This window comes from Cupressus sempervirens, chromosome 5 (genome assembly GCF_028749045.1).
Source record: "Cupressus sempervirens isolate cs-2001-9-10 chromosome 5, ASM2874904v1, whole genome shotgun sequence".
NCBI lineage: Eukaryota > Viridiplantae > Streptophyta > Pinopsida > Cupressales > Cupressaceae > Cupressus > Cupressus sempervirens.
The window spans coordinates 379,477,845-379,504,646 of NC_143122.1; the positions used below are offsets into that span (position 1 = coordinate 379,477,845).

A 26,802-nucleotide genomic window follows, 5' to 3' on the forward strand; every position below is an offset into this window, starting at 1 on the left:
TTGTGATGAATCAAAAGAAGCAACATCAAAACTCACAACTAAGAATGAAAAGATGACCAAAAGAGTCAAGGAAATGAAAAGGGAGAAAGAGCATGCAATAGTAAGACTAACTGAAGCACATGATGAGAAATGAAATTTCATTCTAGCAAGAGATCAAGCCTATGAGGAACTCAGATTGACTTAGGAAGAAAGATAGAAAGTTGAGGACTTGCTGAAAGAAAAAGAAAATGAGATGAAAAAAACTAAATGCTCTAACTTTGGAAGAAAGGAAGATGGAGGAAAACGTTTTCCAACTAATAGATGAACTCAAAATAGTGAAGGAAGAATGTGGCAGATTGGAAAAGCCAAACAAATACACCAAGAAGGTGGAAGAGAAGTTAACCACTCAGAGAGAGACAATAAGCTCAACCATCCAAGATTCAAAGGAATTAGAATAATGAAGAAAAGAGAATCTTCAAAGGGAAAAAAAAACTCAAACTCCACACAAAACTACAAGATAGAGAAGAAATGTATGTCATCAAAAAAACCTACTTGTTTTTGTTGTGGTAAAATAGGACACAAGTCAATTACATGTTGGTATAGGTAAGCTGGAACTAGTAGACAAGATGTCTATTGATGAAGGTGCTCCCCTTAATACCACAAACACATAACAAAAACAAAGAAATAACAACAATTTGTGAGAACAAAATATGGGCTTCTTATAATTGTCCCAAATGCAAAATTATAGAATTTTGAAATACAATATGCAAACCCACATGGGTGCCTTCCTTACAATAATTTGCAACATAGAGTTGTGAACTATCACCCAAAGTTGTCCTAGACAATGTACAGGCATTCCTTAAATAGGCATTTTTACACTGCATGGGAATTTTTTAGACATCAAACCCTAACCCTTGAGACTAACTAACTCAAACATTACATATAGAGTTGGCCCGATACACCTTTGACACATATTTTGGAAATTTTGGTCAGTCCAACTTCAGAAGGCCAGAACTTTTGGACCATTGCTCTATTTGGCTATTATAACCACTTTTCAAAATCCTTTGCTTCTGATGTATAGGGCCCAACTTGCGTAAACTCTAGTCGACCCCATTTTGGAGCCCATCTGGGGCATCTCAGGTCTTCAATGGTGATCCTAGAGTTTTATACCAAAATAACACTCCAAAAATCCACAAATACTCATTATATGACACTGCGCCCCAACTTGTAGGCTGATATATCGATGATGAACATCCACCTCTGAAATTAGGACATTCTGAGCTCATATGATTGGCTTACTAAGTAGGAAGCCTCCAGAAATAAAAACTCTACAATGAGACAACCCTTATTCAAGAAACAAAATGGAAATACTTTTGGGTGATGCAAGATTTCTCTTACACCCAGGATGCTCATGCATCACCTAAAGAGGCTATTGCTATATTTTCCATTGGTATGGGCACAATATACATGAGTGCAAAGATCTTGCAAATGAAGAAAGAGAAGAAAGCTACTGCCATTACTCTCAAATATATGGTCATAGTGCCAAAGACCATCAATCAAGAACCAGATCATATCATTTGTCTCCTAAGACTAGGAGATAGGTTTTCTTTGCCTACAAAATTCATGGTCACATTGCATCCCAGTGCAAGTGGAGGGAAGGTCATTGGAATCATGCAAGATCATGGAACAATAGAAGAAGAACATGCTAAAGGTGTCATACGATGAGTCACGTAGCCAAGGATTGTTGAGTTAGGTGTAAACCCAAACAACACCACAATGGAAACAAAGGTAAAGTCAAGTCCATTGATGTTGAAAAAGTCATAAAGAACTTTGCTAAAGACTAGACCAAGAAAAGGCCAAAGGATACTAGAGTGAAGATTAGAGAATAAACAACTTTACCTACAAGTGGTGAGTCTTCCCAATTGAGTTAAGGTAAGAAAAGCTTAAGAGGGGTTAGGAAAGAAAAGTGAACCTTGCACTGGTCCCCATATTTAAACCATTAAGTCATGACATGTGACTCAATGAAAAGTGAACATATAGCTATTGAATAGTGAAGATAGGTTGTCTCCAAAATCTAACTATTGGATGAACTATCAAAAAGAAATTACTACACAGAGGTAAAGGTAGATAATAAATGAGGTTAGCAGTAGGACCTCAAAATTACTTTTCAAACTAGATCTATAAATAGATACATCATTCAACAAAATTCATTTTTGCAATCTTGAGATCCAAATAGCTTTTGCTTGCAAAACCCTAGCTATCAAAAGAGAATTCTTTGTATGAACAAGAGTTGTTAGTCACTTTGTACCAGTAGAAGCAATCCAACGTAATAGATTGTATGTAGATACTATAATCACCCAAACATGGTCCTCTAGATTATGAGCCCCCTTTCTAGGAATCTTTCATAATTTACCTATCACTTATTTTTTATCAAATATTCACTTTACTCTTTGGTCAATTATAACCTATGGTTTGACCACTTTATTCTACGTCTTTTATTTAATTAAAAGAATATATCCCCTTTTAATTAATAAAATCTCCAAAGTCCCATTTCTCCTAAATGTGGACATGAAAAGAATTATTCCTATTTTAAAAGTAAAAGAAAATATATGTTTCTTTCACATTAGGGCATACTTCCCAAGGTGGGTGGAATCTTAATTCTCCTCCACACATATTTTTCCTCTTAAACATAATCGTTGATCTTGCTTAGGTGAGATTCTTGTGCACAAAGTCAATAGAGACTCATTCTCTACCCTTGATTTTGCCTCTTATTTCCTACCATCCATTTCTCTTTAAAATGGAGGCTCTCTCTTCACTCTCTCATCTCTTACACTCTAATGCTAACATTATGCTTTATGTTTTCTTAGATCTTTATGAGTACTTGGAGCATTCTTACTTGCATTAGGTGATTCTTGTATTCTTAGTTTAGTCCTCATTTTACTTAAATCATGGCATACTCTCTAGCTTATATTTCATTTATGTAATAGCTTAAATCACATAGCTTGATTAGGAGGTATCGTAATCCTTTCGTTCTTGTTAGCTTAAGATTATAACATTTGCATATCTTAGCTTAGATCTTGCATCTCTCATTTAGCTTGCATTTTCCTTGCATTGTCTTGAATCTTGGATAGATGCACTCTTGCCTCTACTCATTTGAATCACTAATTCTATGGTCCACCTTGCAAGGGTTCCCTAACTAGGTTCATTCGAGAGTCACCACACTAAATTTTACCATTGTGTGTCATAGACAAAGACCTGTAGGATACCTCTTGAGATGCTCTTCATCATCTGCATTCTCGAGAATAATGGTCTATAGAAATGTGTTCACATTTAATTCAAAAAAAATTGTGCCCACTATGGGGTTGGACTCTTTTGTTTAGCTCTATTTTGCTAGTTTTCATCAGATTTTATACTTACATGTTTGCATTTTTATTTTGCACACTGAATTATTGTATGATACTTTTTGCATTTTCATATGATACATTGCATGTTTATTAGATATTGTAGTTGTATTATGTACTCTATTAAACTATCTTCTAGAAACTATTGTATTATTTGATACTAAGTGTTGTACTAGGTTGAAGTATCACTCAACTTCATGTGGAAGTATCGTATGATACTTTTTCAGCCAAAAGTATCGTCTAACCTATTTTTTTGCACAATATGACTTTAGGATTTCAATTTTCACATTTTCAAGCTTTCATATTTTGATTTCTAGGTCTTCTAACATTGGTTTGTAGGGTTTATTTTTAGATTTCATTATCTATTTTATGTCCTAACCTTGTTGTTTTGTAGGAGCATACTTGTGTTCTTGCATATGCTGAAAAGGAAAAATTGCAAAAGTGTGATTCACAATTTTTTACAAAGATGCATGTACATGATCTATGAGATACCAAGTCTAAGGGACACAATCAACTAATGTTGGAGGAACAACATAAATGTTGAAGGCTCATCATTGGCTACATCCTAAGGTGTAGGAACACAACTATATCATGTTGAAAACATACCATTACCCACATCCTAAGGTATAGGCACATCATTTTTTCATGTTGAAGGCATACCATTCTCTACATCTAAAGTGTAGGAACACCATGGTGTCATGTTTTAGGCACACCATTAACATCTCAAGTTGGTAAGGGATCCATTTTGTTTATTATGTTTTCCATTTTTCATAATTTAGATCAAACCTTGATAGACTTCATTTTTTGTCTAGTTTGAGCATAATATTCCTACATTTTTTTTACTAGGAGAAAAATCTCATATTCCATAATTTGAAATAGGTGAAAAATTACTTTAATAAATATCAAATAACTTGACATATTGTAATTAAAATAATATTTTGTTGTAAATTATAAGATGCCTTGAAAAACCCACACTTACGTTTAAAACAATGTTTTATTTCTTCCTACATCTTTCTATAAATAATAATGTCCATCAACTAAAACTCATATAAATCTACCTTTCCAATAGGAAAACCTCATAAATGTATTAAACTCTCAAATAACTAGTAAACTAAAGAAATGGCTTAATATTTAAAGTTAATAATTCTTTGAATAAACTAAGGAAGCATGATATTAGAACCTAACGTTTTCCTAACATTTAAAACACAAAACAAAGGAATATGGGATGAAACATAAGGTTGGATGTAAGTCTCTAATACAACTACATTAAAGAACTTAAAATAAATCTAAATTTAGAAATTTTAGTTCAAAATACTTTACAGCGATGAGTCTAAGGTGATTTACATTTCATCAAGATTAAACATCTAAACTAAACATTTTAAAATTAAAATATCTTTTTATTTTTACTTGTTAAAAAACAAGTCTCAACTAGTTTAAGATTTAAAATAAATCTAAATTTAAGATTTTTAAATCAAAATATCCTTATCCTTGTACATAATAAAATTTATTCTTTTATTTTATTTAAATTGATAATTTTAATCCATAAAAGATGTAAAGCTAAACTTATATTATTACACAAGAATAGGAAATATTCTAAACCACACTAAATATAAAGATGTATATTTTTATAAATTATTAATAACTAATCCTCAAAAGAAAAACTAAATTAAAAAATTTCAAATTTGAAAACACTCTCCCAAATTTGAAAAATTCTTACTTTCATTCCAAAAAGATCTCTGTCTTACTTCAACGAGAAGTAATAATTAAATTGGGAAAAATGGGGCATGAACGGCTGTGTTTAATAATGCTAATTTGGAAGGAAAAATTGCAGGATATTCCTAGGAAATTCAAACCCAAATAAATGAAGAAGAAGACAATAGAAAATATATATACATTACCAAATCATTGTTCACATTCTAAATCAAAAGAATCAATCCAATTTGTCATTTACCTTCCTATCATTATATTCCGTATTGCACAAGCCCATTCTTCCAAGTAATGCCCAAATTGAAGGAATTGGGTAACTTTTAATTTTTTAAATATTTATTTATTAGATTTTAAATATTTTAAATTTTAAAATTTATTTGATTTGGCCTAAAAATTTGAGTTATGGAAGGGGATTTTGAGGAAGCGATATGTAAAAATATTTTGTTATGTAAAACTATTAAACCAATAATATATTACTATATCATACAATTATTTTAATAACATGTTTTTCTTTTATAATAACTTGTGATTATATTTTATGAATAATATTTTATATAATATATTTTTAGTTTAAATAAGAGATTAATACTTTAAATAAAACTTAATTAGTTATAATAGTATGATAACATTTATATTTAATTATAAATTATTTTTAATAATATATTTTTTAATTAAAAATTAGATTTTTAATATAAAAGTATAATTTTAAAAATTTAAAGTTTAATCAAATTTTATAATATTAATTAGATATTAATAAAGTTATATCAAATTTTTAACTTTCTTATTCTATCTAATTAAGCTATCACTATGCACAATTAATGAATTAATTTAACAATTATCTATTAATCACAATAATAATTTTTGAACAATTAAAATATTTCTAAAGTTTAATTTTATTTTTATTAATTTTATATTTTATACAAATTTTATGATTGGTTAAATTGGTTTTGTGTCATAAGAGTGCTTGAAGGTTCTCCATATTGTAATATTCTTGGCTAGACTAATGGTAAAAAATGAGTTATGTGACAATTGTTTAATAGTTGCATAAGTTTTAGTTTAAAATATAGAACAAATAGTGTTAATGTAAATTGTGAAGTTATCTTTTTCTCAAAATCAAATATAAATATACTTTTTTGAAATCTTAATAAATTTGATAACAAGTCTACCTTATAAAGATTAATTCCATCCAAAGAGTACATAAATTGCGGTTAGAAGGTATTCTTCACATACTAGAATGTTTTCACAAAATGCAAGTATCAAGATAAAATATATTTAAAATTAGCAAAGTAAAATATATTTATAGCTATAAATGTGGCCATGAAATTATAATTACTCTTTAAACTATTCTATTTATTTATAAATGCTTGAAAATTTATCAATTATAAATTTATTTTCATTTTTCACATTAATTTTTTGGCAATTTTTAAATCTATTCTATTTATTTATAAATATTTGAAAATTTATCATTTTAATTATATTAAATTAAATTTATTAAAAATATTTAAAAGAAACAATTTATATTACATAAGATCTATAGAAATACAATACGTTTCCTAAGCATTTCCAAATATTTTTCTTTTATCGTGAATTTTAAGATATATGGAAAGAGGTATAGTACTGCTTATAACTATGTTCTTACTATAAATAGATAGTAACACTCATCTACATCTACGTTTCCTTGTGAAGTTGTGGGAAAATCTTATAAATGTATTAAAAAAAATTAGATGAATATTTCAAGATCACAATTGTTTAAGTAAACTAAGAAATAGTTTCTAACAGATGTACAGTCAAGCACTTAAAATAAAAATAAAAATTTAGAAATTTCAAATCAAAATAATAATTTAAACTGTTTTACATTAGAACACTTAAAATCTAAATATAAGACTTTACAATTAAAATATTCCTTTATTTTGATAAATTATAAGAAATGACTCAACTGATTTAGTTTCAGGGACTTAATATAAACTTCAATTTTAAAATTTAGTCAAAATATTAGCATACTTGAAGAGAACAAAAACACTCTTTTACGTTTTAAAATTAATAATTAAATTTTAAATAATTAATCTTGAGAAAAAGAGAAATTTAGAAATTTTGTATCAAAATACTCTCTTGCTCTTTCCACTTGAGAGATACATCTGAGACGCAAATGGAAACATTCCAAATTTTCAAGAACAAACCAACTAAAAGAAAACAAAAAACCAAAAAAATTCCGAATCATAAAAAATCAAAAACTAAAATTCCAACTTTTTTTCCAAGACCATTTTTGTTTTACTTCGACTAGAAGCAACCATTAAAATGGGAAAAATCGGCCATACACGGTCGTGTTTGGTAATCTTACGCTGAGAGCAACAATGGCACTGGATATTCCTAGAAAATCCAGACCACATAAATGAAGAAGAAAACAACAGAAAAAACATATATACATCACCAAATCATTGTTAACATCTCTCTGTTCTTCGTCTGAATCATTTAACAATAAATCCAATTTGTCTCCACCCTTCCATTCCAATCATTATATACAGTTTTTCACAAGCCAATTCTTCTAAGGAATGCCCAAAATTTTGCATTCCTTGGCCAAAAGAAGCAAATTGGGTAGCTTCATCTGTGCTTTAATGGCGGTCAAAGCAGAAAACACTGGTTATGGTGAATTCTCCACAGTGGACAAATGCATAAGCACAGGAAGGGAAGAACAATCTGTGGTGGCAGATTTAGATGGGACTCTTCTTCGAGGAAGAAGCTCATTTCCATATTTCGCCATAATTGCCTTTGAATTGGGTGGGATTTTACGCATGGCGTTTCTGTTACTTGCCGCCCCTTTGGCCGGATTGCTGTATTATTTTGTCTCTGAGACTGCAGGGATTCAAGTTCTCATTTTTAGTACTTTTGTGGGAGCAAAAGTTTCTGACATTGAATCCATTGCGAGGGCTGTTATTCCCAAATTCTATGCAGAGGATCTTCATCCGGAATCATGGCGGGTGTTTTCTTCTTGTGGGAAGAGATATGTTTTGACTGCAAATCCAAGAATTATGGTGGAGGCGTTTTTGAAAGAGTATTTGGGGACTGATTTGGTTATTGGGACTGAGATTTCTTCTGTTGGAGGAAGAGCAACTGGATTTGTGAAGAGCCCTGGTGTTCTTGTTGGTAGCAAGAAAGCTCACGCTTTGGTGAAGGTCATGGAGGACCATGTTCTTCCGGATATTGGGCTTGGAGATCGTAAGACTGATTTTCCTTTCATGAAGCTCTGCAAGGTAATAAATGATTCAAATTTAGTTTACTCTCATATTGCCATGTTTTGTGCAGAAAGAAAGTTGTGGATTCTTGTTTGTTTTAGTAAATGCAATTATAAAGTATTTTGTTTTAGTAAATACGTATTCATAGTTTGCATTTAAGTTTAGATGTTTCTATTGTGATCATGCACAAAATGTAATTTTAAAGTATTTTTATTTGGTAAATACATATTTATAGTTTGTATTTAAGTTTAGATGCTTCCATTCACAAAATGTAATTATATTAGTGGGCCTTCTAACAATTATCATAAGGTTGTGGTCAAAAATGTCATCAAAGAGTTACAAAGCATCAGAGAAGCTGGAGAGATAATTGATTGTGAACCAGTGTTGATTACATTTGTAGATAGAAGCAAATCATGTCAGGTATGATAAACCAAGTCAATAACAAGCAATTTATCAAACTGAGAAAGCAAATTTTGGATATTGTGGACATTGTCATTATAAAAATTATGAATTTGAAACAAAGTAATGGAGGTCAGAAAAAGTAATGAACAGATCAGAACATACACAGAATTTTGTAGATACAATGAAATCAGAAAGCAATAACGGTATATGATAGTCTTGGAACATCACCATATATGTTGCATACAATGTGCAGAAGAAACATATTTCTATCATACTATTATACAAAGGTGTTAAATGAAATTGGCGACTATCTGTAATAAAGACTTTAAATCCATGATGAATACATATGAAGACAACATAAAATATAGAAATACACCAGTATATCACCAACAAAGAATGAACATCAATAGAATGAGAAAATGATATAAAGAAGGCATCCAGAATAATATATTGACAGTATTTGTCTTTCAAAGAGGTAGAAGAGATTTATCATAAGGTTGTAACAATTATCTTATTTTCCTTTGTATCAAAAGGTAGAGAGTGTGTGACAATGTGACAAATTAATTGCAAAGGATGTCTTGAGTATTGTATTTTTGCTGCTGTTAAATAGAATGTTTAAATAAAATTCTGCTGATAAATCTTGTAGAAAATTTTCCATGGGTCGTGCATAAAAGGAATTTTTGTGTTACAATTATAAATTCACATATAAGTAGTTTATATAGTTTTATATTTGTCTAATATAAGTCATATTGAAGGAATAATGGTAAAAATATTTTTTAATATTTTTGCTAAACAAATTAGAGTTTTTATGATCCTAGAGGTTGTTCATGTTCAAATCTTGTCTTGCTTGTAATAGATTTAGATTTTCTAGGTTGAGGTTTCACATTTTATCAATATTCTTTCATTTTACTTATAATATTTATCATATTTATCAGGTAAATTGGAACTTTTATAGTCGGAAAACTTGATGTCCACATTCCATAAAAATATCATTCCTTATTTTTAAAATTTGATAGTGATAATAACAATGATGTTGTTTTCTTGTGTTTACAGGAGGGCTACATAGTTCCTGCAATACCCAAGGTGGAGGCAGTAACGAGAGACAAACTCCCCAAGCCAATTGTATTCCATGATGGTCGTCTTGTCCACCGCCCCACACCAATCCTTGCCCTAATCACAATCCTCTGGTTCCCAGTTGGCTTCATACTCGCTTGTCTCCGCATAGCAGCAGGTGCTCTCCTCCCCATGTCCATCGTCTACCACGCCTTCCTCTGCCTTGGAGTCCGTGTCAGAATCAATGGCACCCCTCCTCCTCCCTCCGACAAAGAAAAGAAGCAACGTGGTGTTCTCTTCATCTGCTCACACAGAACTCTACTAGACCCCATCTTCCTCTCCACGTCTCTGGGACGCCCCGTTTCAGCAGTCACATACTCAGTCTCTCGTGTCTCCGAGTTCTTGTCTCCAATAAAAACAGTGCCATTGAGCAGGGAGAGATCCAAAGATGCGGCAATGATAAAGTCCTTGTTAGAGGAAGGTGACCTCGTCATATGCCCAGAGGGGACTACTTGTAGAGAGCCTTTCTTGCTCAGATTCAGTGCTCTGTTTGCAGAGCTGACTGACCAGATTGTTCCCGTTGCCATGCGTAATGAGATGTCTATGTTCCATGGGACTACTGCTCGTGGGTGGAAAGGAATGGACGCCTTCTACTTCTTCATGAACCCTAGTCCTCTCTATGAAGTCACTTTTCTTAGCAAGGTGCCCCCTGAGCTTACTTGTTCCGGTGGGAAGAGTTCCCATGAGGTGGCTAATTATATTCAGAGGGTCATTGCGGGGAGCTTGTCATTTGAATGCACAAACTTTACGAGGAGGGATAAGTATAGAGCTCTTGCAGGGAATGATGGTGTTGTTGCTGAGAAGAAGGGAAGTGGCCTTGTTGCCAACAAGGCCATGGGATGCTGAATTGGGGTTTGAATTTGAGGGACTTGGATTGTTTTGTTGTTTATCATTTGTGTTTGTCTTGTTGGTGTTTTATGTTTCTTTTGTGTTATTTTTTATGAAATGGTCTCCATGCAAGATGATTATGTAATGGCTTGTCAAAGCCTTGGAAGTCCCATTAGGACTATCTTCAATAAAATGAATTGTAATTTCAATCTACCATCTATATGTTTGCAAAAACGTTCAAGGCTGCCAATGTAATATGTTATCTTAATTGAGCTATAAGTCTATTTATTGGTTGTAGAATGGTTTTCAGATCTTGAAAGTTCAAATAACAAACAATAAAGTCACAGTGAAGTAGGGAAATCAAAGAGAATTCAAGGTACAAAATCTTACAGTAAGGACCAGTCCCAATCTACATATTATCTTTAATGACTCATAACAAAAGATTTAAAGAGGCAATGCAAACTTGTTGCTGCAATAGGATGAGTTACAAATTCTAACTATAAATTGAATTTTAAATGAAGAATCAACACAAGCTTCTAGGGAAGCAAAGATAACTTAAGCCTGGATGAATATGATTATAAAATTTCACTACATTTAGATCTAGAAGATATTTTAAACCTCAATGCATAGTTGCATGAAACTAAAACAAGGGTACAAGGTTGGTTGCTAGCAATCAATTTTCTTTGCAGCTGTAGCTTAAATTTTACTCCTATTGCATCCATAGATAAGAAATCGCTGCCAATATCCACACTCGTACCAAGTTGCACAATGCACCCAGGACACTATGGTTTATAGGAATTTATACAAAGTTTTGTTTATAGCAATTTATACAAAGTTTTGTAGCATACTTGAACACAACAAAAATCTGATTCTGGCATTAACACAAATAATAGACTGACAACAGTTCCCTTACCAAAACTATAAACAAAAACTACCTAATACAATATTTACACTAACAAACATTTTTAGGCAAGACAACTATATTTAACTATCAAAACTTGCATTTCCATTCACATTAACTACAGATCAAACACGTATTAAATGCCCTTGGAAAAAAGCGTATGTCTTAACTGAACAAACCCTAAAGAAAGATGGCATTTCTCCTATTGCTTTAAAGAAAGATGAATAAATTAACTTGGAACAGAAACAAGTATTAAATTTTATCCTTTTCTATTATGCTGATATGTACATGATAGACCAGACAAGTAATAGATAATTAAGTCTGAAGCAAAAGATGTTGGGATCATGCTTTTGACAAGCACTGTTTGACTGAATCTATCATGTCACATTAAAACTTGTAATATTCCATTAAAACTGAACCTCTCAAATAAAGAAAACAAAAATTCAAATCAATTACCAAAAGCGCACTCTCTGCTTTTGACCCAATTGATGTTCATCGTCCTGCTTTAACCCCCGAACCTCCAGAAGTTGAAGACGGCAATACCATGTGCTCTAAAAATGACAACTAGAAATACTCTTGAATTATATTAGTTTTATAAAACCTGAATTGGATGATGGACTTTGTTTCTAGTGAAATTCTGAAGACAAGAAACAAATTCTTGAAAAGAATAAATCCTCTTAATTGCCAATGAAATATCTCAATTACATATATATGATGTGCACAAAACAGAGCAAGAAATTTCGTGCTCAACTCATCACTTTTCTAAGCCTCTTGCCATAAGCTTCCTGACACCCATTCAAATCTGTGTGATCAATCCTCTGCATTTTTGTGTTATTGTGACTATAGTTGTTCAACTGACAATATAGTCATTGGAATGTATTTTTAATGCATCCCCTTGAACGGTTAATAGTTATTATGAACTAGGAATTGGAATTAGAGAAAACAAGTGCACTTGTATGGAAATGGTCTACATGCAGAAGCATTCCAGCAAAGAATCTATTATATTTTCTCATAAGAAATAGATAAAAAAGCCTTTAAGATCTTGAAATACTGTGGAAAGTATTTAATTTTGGGGGCACAAGTTATTTAATTTCATGAGTAACCAAATTAAACTCTTTGCAAAATAATAAGAGCTAATTTTAGAGCTAACGGATATCAAAAATCTGGGGCTAATTTTTTGTGCGGGAAGCTGATATTTGTCCTCATGCATCAGGCTGGTGTTATTTTTCCTAAAAAGAAAATAATATAGATCAGCTACCTGTGCTATTTTATCAGTTCTTTATAATATTATAAAATTAAATCAATGTTTTTCTATAATTTCTTAATAATTGTAAGAACCATGTTCTAGTCAGCAAACGCCACATTATACAAATGGGTAAAATGTGGAAAAGTTGAGAGAAAATCCTAGTTGAAAAGTTAAAACCATTTCATTAACTCTAATGAGGATTAACAATTCGTTGCCTTCACAAGCAAATACAGTACATTATTGAGATGATGATCTACACATCATACATCCATCAAAATGCATGTTTAACAATTCCATCAAGATCATTAAAGATACATTATCCATTTATGTATTTACATCATAAGAATCATCTCAGAATGATTGTACAATCCAACAAGGTAGAGATATACATGAAACCTTGACATGTGTGCATCTATGTGACACAGTCTCCAAAGTCATTGGATGTCATCCGTCTACTATTTGAGATGGGAGTGTGGCATACGTGCTTTTACTACACCAACCATAGAGTGTTTGGCTCCCTAGGGTCCTTTTTGATACAAAGAACAAACCAACCCTGGCACAAGAAGCTTAGCAACTTAGAACAAGAAGATCAGATGGATCCAGTGCAGTCATGAAACTTACTACTTTCACATATGTCTAGTAGCCTAATTATGGAATGTGGCAAGGAAAAATAAATGTACACTGCACATCTACACATATGCACTGAAATAGCTGAAACATATCTACTCATATGTAACAAAATAAGTAAGCATATCTATACATATGCAATACAAGAATAATAGCATATCACATGCAATAAAGTAAAAATGGCTTGGCCAAGCACTTGAATTCACTGAAAGGAGAGCCAAAACATAACGAATCGATCCTATCTAGAACTAGCAGGTATGAAGAAACAAAACATAATGAACCCATCTTTAATGACCCTTCCCATTTTTCCACATTACACCCAACCATGAAGGATTCTAAAGAACACTCAAGACAAGCCGCATGAAGTAAAATTTAATAGTATAACCCCAAGAATATAAATACATCCATCAACTAACATTTCAAGTGCACTATCATACAAAGGAATCTCATGAATATTTAACACTATAATTTTTAGCATAGACTTCCTAGAATACAAGGTTTACTATGCTTTGAATGATAAATAGCAATTACAATCTGCATACAATATGATCCTCTAGTCTTCTTATAGCATGTTCATACATTATCTCTCAATATCAAACATGGAAGGCTATTATCTACTATATTTGGAATTGCTCTGACAATTCATACACATGTTAATAATAAACTATTTCCAAATCCGATTGAATGCAACCCGCAGTATGGTTGAATTATGTTAATACTAAGGTTTGTAGCATTAAATGGTCACATTCCTTATATTGAAACACAACTTAATTGGGACTTCCTCATAGGTTTACACCAACAAACATATTTTTTGGAAATGTACATTAGAAGATTCAACACAATGGTGATGCATTTGGGTCATGGCTTTCATGAAGAGTTTGACTTAGTTTAAAATGGTTTTAAGAACATACTTCTAGGAGTCACACACTAGTGACTTGAAACAGATTTACAATGCTCAAAATTTCTATATGTTTAAATTATAGTGCAATCATATAGAACTAGAGTCCAATTAATTCCTAGAGATGCCATTCAATTTAGGATAGTCACCTCATAAACATCTATCTTTTGAGAAAATCATCACCTGATCTATGATTCAACCAAGTATATTTCAACCCTTGGAGCTCAACATCCATCAAAGCTTGGGAATCAATATACCCCATCAAATCTAGCCTACCTTTTAAGTGGCTATGAGATGAAACTCCATCAACTTTCTCCAATTCCCTAAGAGTAGTATTGAAATCCCCCATAATTAGCCAAGAAAATGAGTTTTAAAAAAGTCTGAAGGCTACTAACCTTTCCCAAAAAACCAATCTACCAACTTTGGAATTTAGAGCGTAAACATTGGAAAGGATCCAAGTAAATTTATTCCTAATGTGAGATAATGGAATGCACAAAAGGATGTTCCTAGATAGAAGCAACTCACCTTGAACAATATTCTTGTTCTAAAAGCTAGCAACACCTCCAAAATGTCCTTGGGAACTACAAACCAACACTTTTCCATTTTTGAAGAAAGAAAGCATTTCCCCTTTATCTCTAGTCATCTTAGTTTTTTGCACCAAAAGCACATCTGATTTATGATCCTAAACCATATTTCACAAAATATCCTACTTATGAGGAGCATTCAATCCTCTAATACTCCATGACATGATCTTCCTTTAGACCTTTTCTTACAACTCTCCTAGATGGTCAACTATCTCCCATCTACTATATCAACTTTACTTGCCAATTCTCTTATTTCTTTATTATTCTTCCTACCCAAACAATAATTCTTACCTCCCACATTAGGTTTGTATTTGCTCTTAGTAACCATGTTAAAAAAGGGGGCTAGTAGTTGGGAACTTCTTCTTCCTGCTATTGACTTCTACCTATTGGCTTTGAGCTTTGTCCTCCAACTCCAAACTATTTCTACTACCAAACTGAAACTAAGTTTCCAGAACAATCAAAATTGATAGAATCAGGAGGCTAGATAAATTATAATCGAGCACCTATGATCTTTCCATTTTAGTCAACGTAACCTTCCCCCCCCCCCCCCCCCCCCCCCACCAACTCTGATGCTACCAGTTTTGGTAGAACAACTTGAAGAGAACTTTGACCTTTCACATTCAAAAGCTGCTTAATTCACCATCTTCAGGCTCTTCTATCAACACCTTATCGACAACCTTTTCGATAAGATAATCACTCACTTTAGAAGAATAGAAGACCTTTGAATCCACAATCCATTTCTCACTAGGATCAATAAGCTTATGAACCAAAGATCCTACTTGCAAAGGAGACATCAAGAACTCTAGCTCATCCATAGAGGATCCCAAGGAGGGCTTTCCAATAACCATCAAAAAAAGGGTGTGAAGAGAAACCTCCTTACTTCCACCTTGCATCCAAGTACCAATCATGGAATTTATAACCTCTTTTTTCTCTCCTATCACCTTCTCTAACCAAACAAGTTTTGAAATAGGGACAAGGGGAGAGGGGCCCAAGGATAGCTTAGAAACCATCAAAACGACCTATTTCTTCTTCTTCTTCTTCTTACAACCTTTTTTAGCCCAATGACCTATATTTTTACAAAAAAAAAGGCAAAAGGGAGGGATTCAAACTCCACTTCCTACTTTAAAATGTCTTCCTTCAAATTAATTGATATTACTGAAGGGAGATTCTTGAATCTTTGACAAAAACCCTTGCAGAGAGGAGTCTATATTTAGTGCTCATGCTTAGAATCAATAGAGATGAGTTCCTCAAAACATCTCACTAGGCCTTTATAGACTTCTAAGTTCCAAAACTCCAGGGGAAGACCAAGAAATCTAACTCACATTAGAATAGGGGAAAAGAAAGAATCATCATAGTTCCACTAGTGTGACCATTTAAGAAAGGAAAGAGCCATCTTACCAAACATCCATGGACCACCACACAAAACATAGTCAGTAATTTCTTTATTGACAAACTCAAACAAAAGGAAACCCCTAGGAAGGACTACAATCTCCACATTGCCTTTGAGATGTCATTTCCTTTTCACAAAACTATGAATCACTTCAATGTTTGGTCTAGGATGTAGAAATTTACCTATTAGAGTTAGTGCTATTAAGGCAATTGAATGGTCTAGGATAGGATATGGGAAAAAAATACAAAACTCACCATCTTTACAACCCACTTGAATTGGATCCTTAGCTAGAGGGAGAGGATTCTTAGCTTTGGGGCCCCCAAACAATCTAGAACATTGTTTAGAAACCAATTGTTAGAGAACCTGTGACCATCTTCTCTAACACAGAGACCCTAGGTTCAAGAACTTTCATCAAAACCTTCTTTGACTACGAAGAAGAAGCAGGGACATACACCGAAGGAATTGAGGCACCATGACCCTCACCCAAGTCCCCCAACCCATCAAATAGTACTCTTGCATCCTGGTAGATGATAGGGGAACCAACACAAATCACATGGATGTCATTCCTGCCCAGCTGGGAAGGATTTGAACTCAAAATATTTCCCTCTCCAAAGCTTGTCATCATCTCTAGTTGGATCATTTACTGATTAGTTAAACATATTTGTATCACTTAGATTATGTGAGTTTTCATTTATTGTGTGGATTTTGGTATTATGACTATCATTTTGTATGCTAATATTTCTCAAGACTCTTTATCACAATATAAATTGATTTTTGTTGCTATATTGTAAACCTTGTAACATTGTTAACTTGGGTGCATAATTTTAATAACTTTTTGGTAGCCAAGGTAAAACATATTCTACTTTGTTTACTATTGCATTGATATGTATGGAATGGTGTTGCAACAATCTCTTATGTCATTTTATTTGTTGTTGGGATTCTAGTCATTTTTATTTGATATTTTTCAAAGCAAGGTTTATTTTTTAGACATAAAAATCTTGCAAACTTTCCTATGTTATTTGTTGTGGGTAAATATTCATTGTGAGTTGACAGTAGGAGAATATGTGCTTTGCATGTTTATTATCAAGAATAGCCTACCCAGCTTTTGGTATTTTGTGGTTATACGTACAATAGTTAGAAGTAGATTTCTCACATGAATCTAATATAAAATCTATCTACGGATGCTAGCCTTCTTATTATTCTATTGTTTAATTTGGTGTATCCAGATTTCTCGTTAGTCCAACTACTACTATCATCTTCACTAGTTAATTTATTTTATTTTATTATTGTTTGAAATTAAGGGATATAATTGAGCTTTATTTATTAAATTTAGAGTTAATTATCTTCACAATAACATGGAGACACTCCCCTCTCCCCAACCCCCAATGATGCCACCATATTTGGCCATTTTTGCCTCGAATGGGGAGACATCTCAGTGTTCACTATTTTCTTAGGAATGCCAACAAGAATAATATTTTGTTTTTGAATCTTTTTTAATGAATTATACAAATTCCAATGAACTTAATCTTGAAATTTTTGAAATATCCTTTATAATTACATGTAAAATTGTCATCTTCTAAATTAGCTTAAAATTTTATTTTTTAATAAAATTATAAAAGATACAATATCCTTAAATGATAGTATTATTTATCAAACAGGCAAGAGCCTACAACACAATGATAAATTGTGAGTCTCCTATGTGGGAGGTCTTGGATATAAATATAGATGTTTGACTATAAGAGGAACAAGATTAGGTTGTATGTCTTTTTAGCAAAACAACATTTTCGTGCTCATTATTTTTTCTTGCATAATAGTTTTGTTTACAAAAGAGGCAAGTTCTAGATATCACATACATAAACAAAAGCCTATGTAGAAATTTCTTGAAAATTGATTTGCTAGAAAAAAAGAGATTAAGTACTATTTAATTGCTATGCCTTTCCAAGAGTTTCTTGCTAGAACAAAGAAGATTAATTTTATAAATATATTGTGCTATGCTATACTTTTGTTGACATGTACTACAATTGGTAGCTCTTTTGTGGTTCTAAGTTCACTCCTAGATAAAAGTTGTTGCTGCCAATATTTTTATGTGATATTTTAGGATAGGAAGGTCAACTTAGAAGCATATTATATATGAGCAAGAAAGGAAATCTACAGAAAAAAGGAGGAAAAGAAAAATAAAAATTAGTGATAAAGATCATGTTTGAGATGAAAAGGAGGGGAAAGAAATAGAAGCAAGATAATAAGGAAATGGGGAGAGGAAGAGGAGAAGAAGTAAAGAAAGGAGGAGGAAAAATTAAAAGAGGAGAAGAAACGAAGAGGAGGAATAGGAAGAGGAAGAGGAGGAGATAAGGAAGATGAAGAATTGGAAGAAAATGGGAAGAAGGAGAAGAAGAAAGGAAAGACAACAAAGAAGATGTAGGATCAGAAGGAATTGGGGCGGAGGGGGAGGGAGAAGATTGGGAATATATTTCAATTTATCTTAAAAAGAAAGAAGGGGGAAACAAAGAACATAGGAATGAGATATAAGGAGAAGGGGGGGATTGAGTGGGACAGAGAATGAAAATCAAGAGAGAGAGAGAGTCACCACTCATTCTAACTCATTGTATGTAGACATGCGGTTCATAGAGACAAAGCATTAGTTATCCCTTCTTATAAGCTAATTATTCAATACATGGAGGGAATAATATTGTTCAACAACACATATTGGATGAATGTAACTATGTGTTTTAACTTAACATAATAGATTGATTTCTAAAATTTCATGACTTTGTTAAAATAACTAACAATATCATATGTCTCTTAAAAATAAATACTAACACTAAATTATACCATTTGATCCATATAATAGATTGGTCTATTAGAAACATAGTTATTATTATTATTATTACAAATACTGTACTTGAAACCCCCTAATTTCTCCTCTCCATGCTGCTTGGATTGTAGGCCCATCATTCTTGCTTTGGCATATATGGTTGGAGAGGAATCGTTGACTATTCCAAGATGTTTGGCTTGGTGTTTTGCATCTTTGGTGGAAGATCTCACATTCTCTTCAGGAAACTATTCATGTGAAGTGTGAGCTAGATGGGGGTATGGATCCAGTTGATCTTGCTATATGCAATCGCCTCAATTTTCATTTTCAGGATGGGGCTGCATCTCAAAGGTTTCCTTCTATGTCCAGGCAGCTTCAACATCAGAGGAAGGGTCGTGTAAATCGGGATGGGCATTGGACTCCTCCTCCCTATGGAGTTCTGAAAATGAACACTAATGGTTCTTCTCGAGGGAATCCAGGCCCTGCTGGTATTGGGGGAGTGGCTCGTTGTAGTTCTGGTGATGTTAAATTCTTTTTCTCAGTTCATAAGGGTGATTTCACTAACAATCTCATGGAAGCTTAGGCTATTTTATATGCTGTGGAACAGTGTTGCTTGCAGGGATGGAGTAAGATTACCTGTGAGTTTGATTCCCAGGTGGTGGTGAACTTGCTTTCTTCGCAGGAGCTTGAGGATATTAGTTGGCAGCTAGCCACTGTTGTTAATTAGATTATTCTCTTCTCTACCTCTTTTTAATTCATTAGGTTCATGTATATTCCTCGTGAATGGAATAGAGTTGTTGATTGTTTAGCCAAATAGGCTTCTAGTCATGATCCGGGTTGGAATATTATGGATAGGAGGCAACATTCCTTTGAGATGGTGCAAGAATTTGATGATCTTGTTGCTCAAGATCGAGCTCCTTGTTGAGCTCTCCTTGTTGTATTCCTTTCTGTCTTAATAAATTTTTACCCCTCTTTTTCAAAAAAAAAAAGAAACCCCCTAATTTCTAAAGTTTAGGTGCTTTGGTTGCAGGTGTAGGAATGAAGAATAGGAATGCATATTGGGAATAGAAATGACTATTCCAACAACAGCTACTTTTTGGAATGGGTATAAGCTCATTTTAGAGGCAAAATAAAAATATATGTTCCTATTCCTATTCCAATTGAAGAGCTATATATATATATATATATAATTCAAATTTTCTATTCCTATTCGAACAACCAAACAAGCCTTCTTCAATCTAAATAATTTGTTAGCCCCGCCAGCTGTGATTCTGTTAAAAATGTTTGTCTGTTGTAGCTTGCAAGGACCAATGAAACGACAAAGTTTTTCATCTAAAATGAAACTGGAATTGACCGGTGAATCAATATAAAAAGGCCTTATTTTCCTTTATGGAGGCTTCTTTGCATTTTGTTCTTGTTGTGAGGATGGAGCATAATCCTCCTCCGAGGGAATGGGTTTGTGCAAAGTGTGGCAAGATATTCAATACCAGGACCTCTCTCAACGGCCACCAGAAGACGCATGGAAAGTGTAAGTAATTCTTCAGTTTTCCAGTAATTTGTATTTCACAGACTTGTTTTCCAATATTTGTGTAAATTTTGCAGACGGAAAGAACCAGATCGTGACTACACAGCAGCTTGATCAGTCACCTAGAAGCTTCTCTAGTGCTACTCCATCTTTGCCGAGTGTCGAGCTCGGAATCGGACCCGATCCTTATGGGTATCATACAATTTATCACTTTTCTGTGGCTTTTTTGTAAATTTTGTCTGAATTTGATACAATGTTTTGAAATTTTCTGTTTTTGCAGACGAATTCCAGACGACAGAGCCCCGACTTTGCACCAGTTCTTACCTCTCGTTCAGGATGATAAAGCTGGATAAAAGGCAAGCAAAATGCTGTTTTTTAAAGGAAAATATGCATTATTTGCGGCACTGTTGCTCAAACATAGATGTTATCGGCTGGTAACAGTCATTTATAAGCGCAGTTGTTAGCTAGGAATAGGCATTTGTAAAGAAAATTGGGTGTCGCGAGTAAGAATTTTGCAAGAATAATTGAAATAAACGAACGAGTGATATTTCTTCGTCTTGGACAGAAAATGCAATCGAATAGATTTATTTTTATCTCATGGAGTGTCTAGAGTGTATTTCTCTCCTGAAATGATCTTTATGAAATTATATTGAAAAAAATTCGTTCATTTCCTTCGTTCTTTGCTTTCGTTTTTTATTTCTTCTTGTATAATATTCTTGATATCTTGATATCTAACGGCGGGGCTAATTACATACTTCTAGAATGAACACTGTGGCTCTTTCAAGCCAAGTGTAACTGGTTCGACTAGTGATTGCAGAATCGAAACCTGAAAGATTCATTTTACTTGAGCTTTTCTTTCCGTAATGATTCTTAAGGATTTAGAAATCTTGTTAATTTTTACACGAGATAGCTTCCATAAATATTTGCTTTTGCTGTTGTTCTTCTTGGAAATCATTCAGTTTTTACTATCTAATGGCGATGCTTAGATGCTTCACAAATTCATACAGTGATTATATAAAGTGAAATATGACCAATCCGCATGGCATTAAGTCAATTTTTAAGGCAGATATATATGTCAGAATTCGATCAAAAAATGATTTCGGATTATGTAAATTTGCGCTCACTTCAACTATAAAATTGCGCAAGCTTGAATTTGAAAGATATGAAGCTTATAGATATTAAAGTGTAAAAATGAAATCTAGATCTTTTTAAGCTGTGAATTGAGTATCCAAAACCATGGAATTTGTACAAAACTAAACAAGGAATGTGATAAATATATATTAGATTGGAGGCTGCTAAATTCTACTGTTAGAATAAACATTATATATTAAGTTTCATTCCAAAATGAAAAATGTTAAATAGTCAAAATTGACTTATTTTTTCCTTAATATGTGATGTTTAAGGGTGATCAAAGATTAGTTCTATTTGAACAGTTTTTTTTTCTCGATCTTAATCCAAATGTATATTTTTGTAAATCCAACTAACGAACAATCTTTGATGAAATTGGTTAAGTTTTTTAATTTATATTGTAATCAACACTTTTTAATTTAATATATAAAAATAATATTATGGAGCAAATAAATGTTGAATGAAAACTATAATTTAAATTTCATTTTATATTAGTAAATATTCTAATATCATGTTTGTTGTTCAATTTATGATTTTAAGATGGACCATATATGTGTGTGCCAATGTATCTTATTAATTATGTTATATCTAGTAGTGACAACACTCACATTTTGATTAGAAAAAAATCATTCTTTACATAGATTTAATTTCAATCACACAAATGTTTAGATAAATCATAAAAGAAATGTCATCTAGATCTAGATTTTTTTAATGAGTAAAAAGCTTAATTTGTTGGTGAGATAGTAATACAATGATATCTTCAATCTTAAGAGGAACATTTTGTGTTCCTTGTTCTTCATCATCTTCTTCATCCACTATTGTTTTAGATGATATCTCTAGATATCCTTATTACCACCTACAAGATTCCAACCTTGTCTAAGATCTAATTATTAGTAAATTGTTTAGAGAGAATGAGATAAATAAAATGAATCATAAAACATTTCATTTTTTTATAATAGTAAATTAACCTTCAAAATCTTATTCCTTCCTCTTATCCACTAGATACAACTCTTTCCTTGTATTAACAACTTAAATATGTAGAATCTATTATAATTTGTGTTTATGAAATACCAATCTTCCCTACTAGAGAGTGATAGAACCTAACTAATTTGAGGATACCCAGTTAGCTCTTATGTTAGTAATCTGCCATTACTTGGAAAATTAAATGTTGACTTAGATTCAAAATATTGTTCTTTCTAATTAAATGTTAAGATTATTGTAAATTAGTATGATTTAATCTGAAGTAATCCTTTGATTCGATCTTTGTAAATTATTTTAGAGCTTAATTATTTTAATTCAATTCTACATCTTGCCTACATTAAATATGTTTTAAAATAATTTCTTTGACTGAACATATAGGTAGTTTATGAGAAATCTATAAACTTAGGAGATTTAATATTGTTTATCAAGGAGAAAGAATGGAAGATAATTTTTAACAATATTTATTCCCATAAAACAAAACTATATGCTTCTTTTTATTTTAATGGTGAAAAAGATTTCTTGCTCAATAAAAATTGCATTTACTAAATCTAACTATGAAGAGGTATAAATTCTTACCTAATGATTGTACTGAATACAATTTTTTTTTGTTTAAGAAATCATAAGATAGAAACTCCAAGGAGGAGGATAAACCTCCAAATCTAAGGGAAGGATAGTTCCCCCATATTATTTTATCCCAAGAAACTATGTGCTCTAAGGGTACAACAACAAAAGGGGAAAACATCCTACCTCAAGAGAAACAAAGCAGCAAAATGAAACACAAACTACTAACACCTATGAAACTAAATAAAGTGAACAAAGAAATGAAGAAACATGTGAAACCTAGGAAAGGAGAAAGAGACTACATAAGTCCATCTAGCACAAACTAAAGAAACTAACAGATAGGGAAAGAAGGTGAGGAGAAAAAGAAGCCCAGAGAAGAGGATTCCCAGTGAAAGAAAGTACAAGAGGAGAAACTAGAAACAAACATAGAAGAAGAAAATAAAGGATGAGAGATCACCATGAAACACAAAGCTAAACCATATATACTAGTGTGTTTTGTTAATCTAAAACTTCAAGATATCATATTATTCACAACACACAATCATAGATAAGGAAGGAAGAAAAGAATCAAAGGACCAGTAGATAGACTAAGCATCAAAATAGGGAGCCACAAATAGAACAAAAAAGGATGAAACAAGAGAAGAGGAGAAAAAGGGGATATTGTTATGTTTGATAGCCTTATTGGGATCTAAAACATTTAGTATTTTCCCACAAAAGATCTATCAAATAAGCTCCATACGCAAGGAGGGAAGATAAGAGAATATAACAAGACGAAGCACATTAAAAAAGGCAAAAATAATAACAAATATTGGTATAAAGAAACTGACAAGAGCAGAACCTCAAAGAAACTAGACACTTGGGAGAAGCAAATAAAGAGGAGCACAAAGGATATCAGAGAATCTAAGCCAAAAATAGATTCAATTTCAATAGAAAAAAAATGGATGGATTCCTAAGACTCCTACCTAGCAAAAAATGTGAATCCTTCTTTATCTAGCTATAAATAAATTGCTAACATAAACCTTGTACCCAAAAATATTAAGGCAATACACAAGATCTAGATAAAAGATAAAAAAAGGGGTTTGATATGTAAAATTGATAAACAGACTTAGAATCAAAAGAGATTAAACCCCTAGCATTCAAAGATTAAGAGATCATTCTATTCCTCTTCAACATTCTAATGTTGAGTTAAAAGCTAACTAAACAGTATAAAATTAAGAAATAGATTGCCTTGGACAAACTTAAATAGAAACTTCCATTACTAAATAGTTGGAAGAGAGAAAAAAAGGAGAATGAAGAAGGTAGATATTTAATCTAAAAGAGCTAGAGTCCAATCATGAAAGGAAATCTTAAATGTAACTCTGAGAACAAAACTCTAAAAAGATTGAAAACTCCTAATTCCAAATTGTGAAAGGGAAGTTTCAAAGTGTACTTAGTGATTTAGAGATAAAGTTGTATCTATATTACACATATATGGAATGAAGAGTTTTGAGAGAGATTAATACTAAATTAGAAATAACGACAGTGAACTATTTTGTGTGGAAAAACTTCACCAAAAAATTGCTTGACAGTTAAGTGACATAGTGAGTGTCGAGTTGCTCAACACCTTAAGGAGTCAAGTGGTAGGAAATTTTGAGTTTTGGTAGAAATGGGACTCGAGTGACTTGATCTCCAAAGGAAAGAGCTCAGAAACAATGGGCTCAGACAACACTACACTGAGTGAACTTAGTTAACTAAGGAACTGATCGAGTTAGCTAGGTCAACTTGGTCAGGGAGGGGACCAAGTGAGCTTGAATAATATAGTGACCAAGTGAGCTCGATCAACACTAAGACCAAATGGTTTGGTAAACATGGGAAGAACTCAGTCAACACTAGAACTGAGTTAGAGTGGAGATCTTGGTTAACAAGGATACCGAGTTACTTGGTGACTAGCCTACTGTCTAGTTTCTTCCACCATTAAAACATAGAGATAAGAACAAAGACTTGCAACTCTATTTTTTCTCAAATACTAAATATAGTGTGGAATAGATAGAAAGGAGACAACAATATAATTTAAATAACTGGCAATTGACTAATATGCATGCTTGCTTTCTTTCTATTCAAAACATTAATTTAACCATTACAAATTTGGAAGCATATGGCTTCAACTAGAGTCAAAACGCATTAACCTAGAACTTATATTGGTAATATAAACTTACAACACAAGATGGATGCATACAATAATGCCTAGAGCAATCACTACTTCAACAAGAGAAACAAAATGAACTTACAAAGAACAAAGAGATCAAGACCTGTGTTGTTGCAACCTCTAATCTTCTTCCTAATTTCCTGAACCTTCCATCTTCTCTCTAAAAACTCTTCTCTCTTCAATTGATCTCTATCCTTGTCTTCTTATCAAATGAATAGTCATTCTTCCCTTTTATCTTGTCTCAAAAACTTTCCCTCTCATTTTGAATTTGAACTTACCTAGTGAGTTTAATGCCTCTAACAAGTAGGTGGATGTTTGGGTTAAAGGGAAATTGACATTTCTTAACACTCCCCCTTTGTCTCAGTCGAATAAGCAAGGATCACTCCTGATCCAAATCAACTATGCCAAGACTACTTCTTAGGTGCACATAAGTTGCTATGCCCAATGGCTTAGTGAATATGTCTGCTAGCTACTACTTAGACTTACAAAATTCCATCTTAATTTCTCCATTCTCCACTAGCTCTCTAATGAAGTGATATTTGATCTCAATATGTTTGCTTCTTCCATGGAAGATTGGATTCCTTGACAGTGCAATTGAGGAAATGTTGTCACAAAAGATTGTGGTTCCATCCTCTTTCTTTTCATTCAAATCTACCAAGATTCTCCTTAGCCAAATAGCTTGACATGTTGTTGCATTCACTTCTATGTATTCAACCTCTGTTGTAGATTGAGAAACTATAGGTTACTTCTTGGATGCCCATGAAATTGCATCTCAGCCCATCTGAAACATATAACCAGAAGTTCTCTTCCTATCATCTATGCTTCCAACCCAATCACTACCAGTGTAACCAATAAACTTAAAATCATTATCAATAGTGTGAAAAATCCCAAATCCCTTGGTACCATTCACATACCTTAGGACCCTCTTTCCTGCTTGCCAATGGGAATCCTTTATTGTTTTCATAAATCTAGAAATCAAACTTACTACATGCATCATATCAATCTGAGTTATTGTCAAATACATTAAGCTTCTAACCATACTTTCATATAATGTTGGATTCACATTTTTGCTACAGTCTTCCTTACTCAACTTCAAACCTACTATTTCTAGTGTGGGGTTGTCTTACTATTCTACAATTTGAATCTCTCCAAGATTTGATTTGTATATTTTTCTTGAGAGATGAAGATACCATCATGAATTTGTTTTACTTCTATGCCTAGAAAATACTTCAAGAAACCTAGGTTTGTCATTTCAAATTCATTCTTCATGACCTCTTTGAACTCACCAACTAGGAAATTATCATTTC

General features: G+C 32.6%; 1 protein-coding gene across 1 annotated transcript; it reads left to right on the forward strand.

Moving 5' to 3' along the window:
- The first annotated feature begins 7,437 nt into the window (after positions 1-7,437).
- Positions 7,438-10,878, forward strand: LOC149556352 (glycerol-3-phosphate acyltransferase RAM2-like). Its single transcript, XM_089785858.1, has 2 exons — positions 7,438-8,335; positions 9,773-10,878. Exons 1-2 carry the CDS (start codon positions 7,637-7,639, stop codon positions 10,676-10,678), a joined length of 1,605 nt encoding a protein of 534 aa, XP_089641984.1. The 5' UTR covers positions 7,438-7,636; the 3' UTR covers positions 10,679-10,878.
- Positions 10,879-26,802: the final 15,924 nt, after the last annotated feature.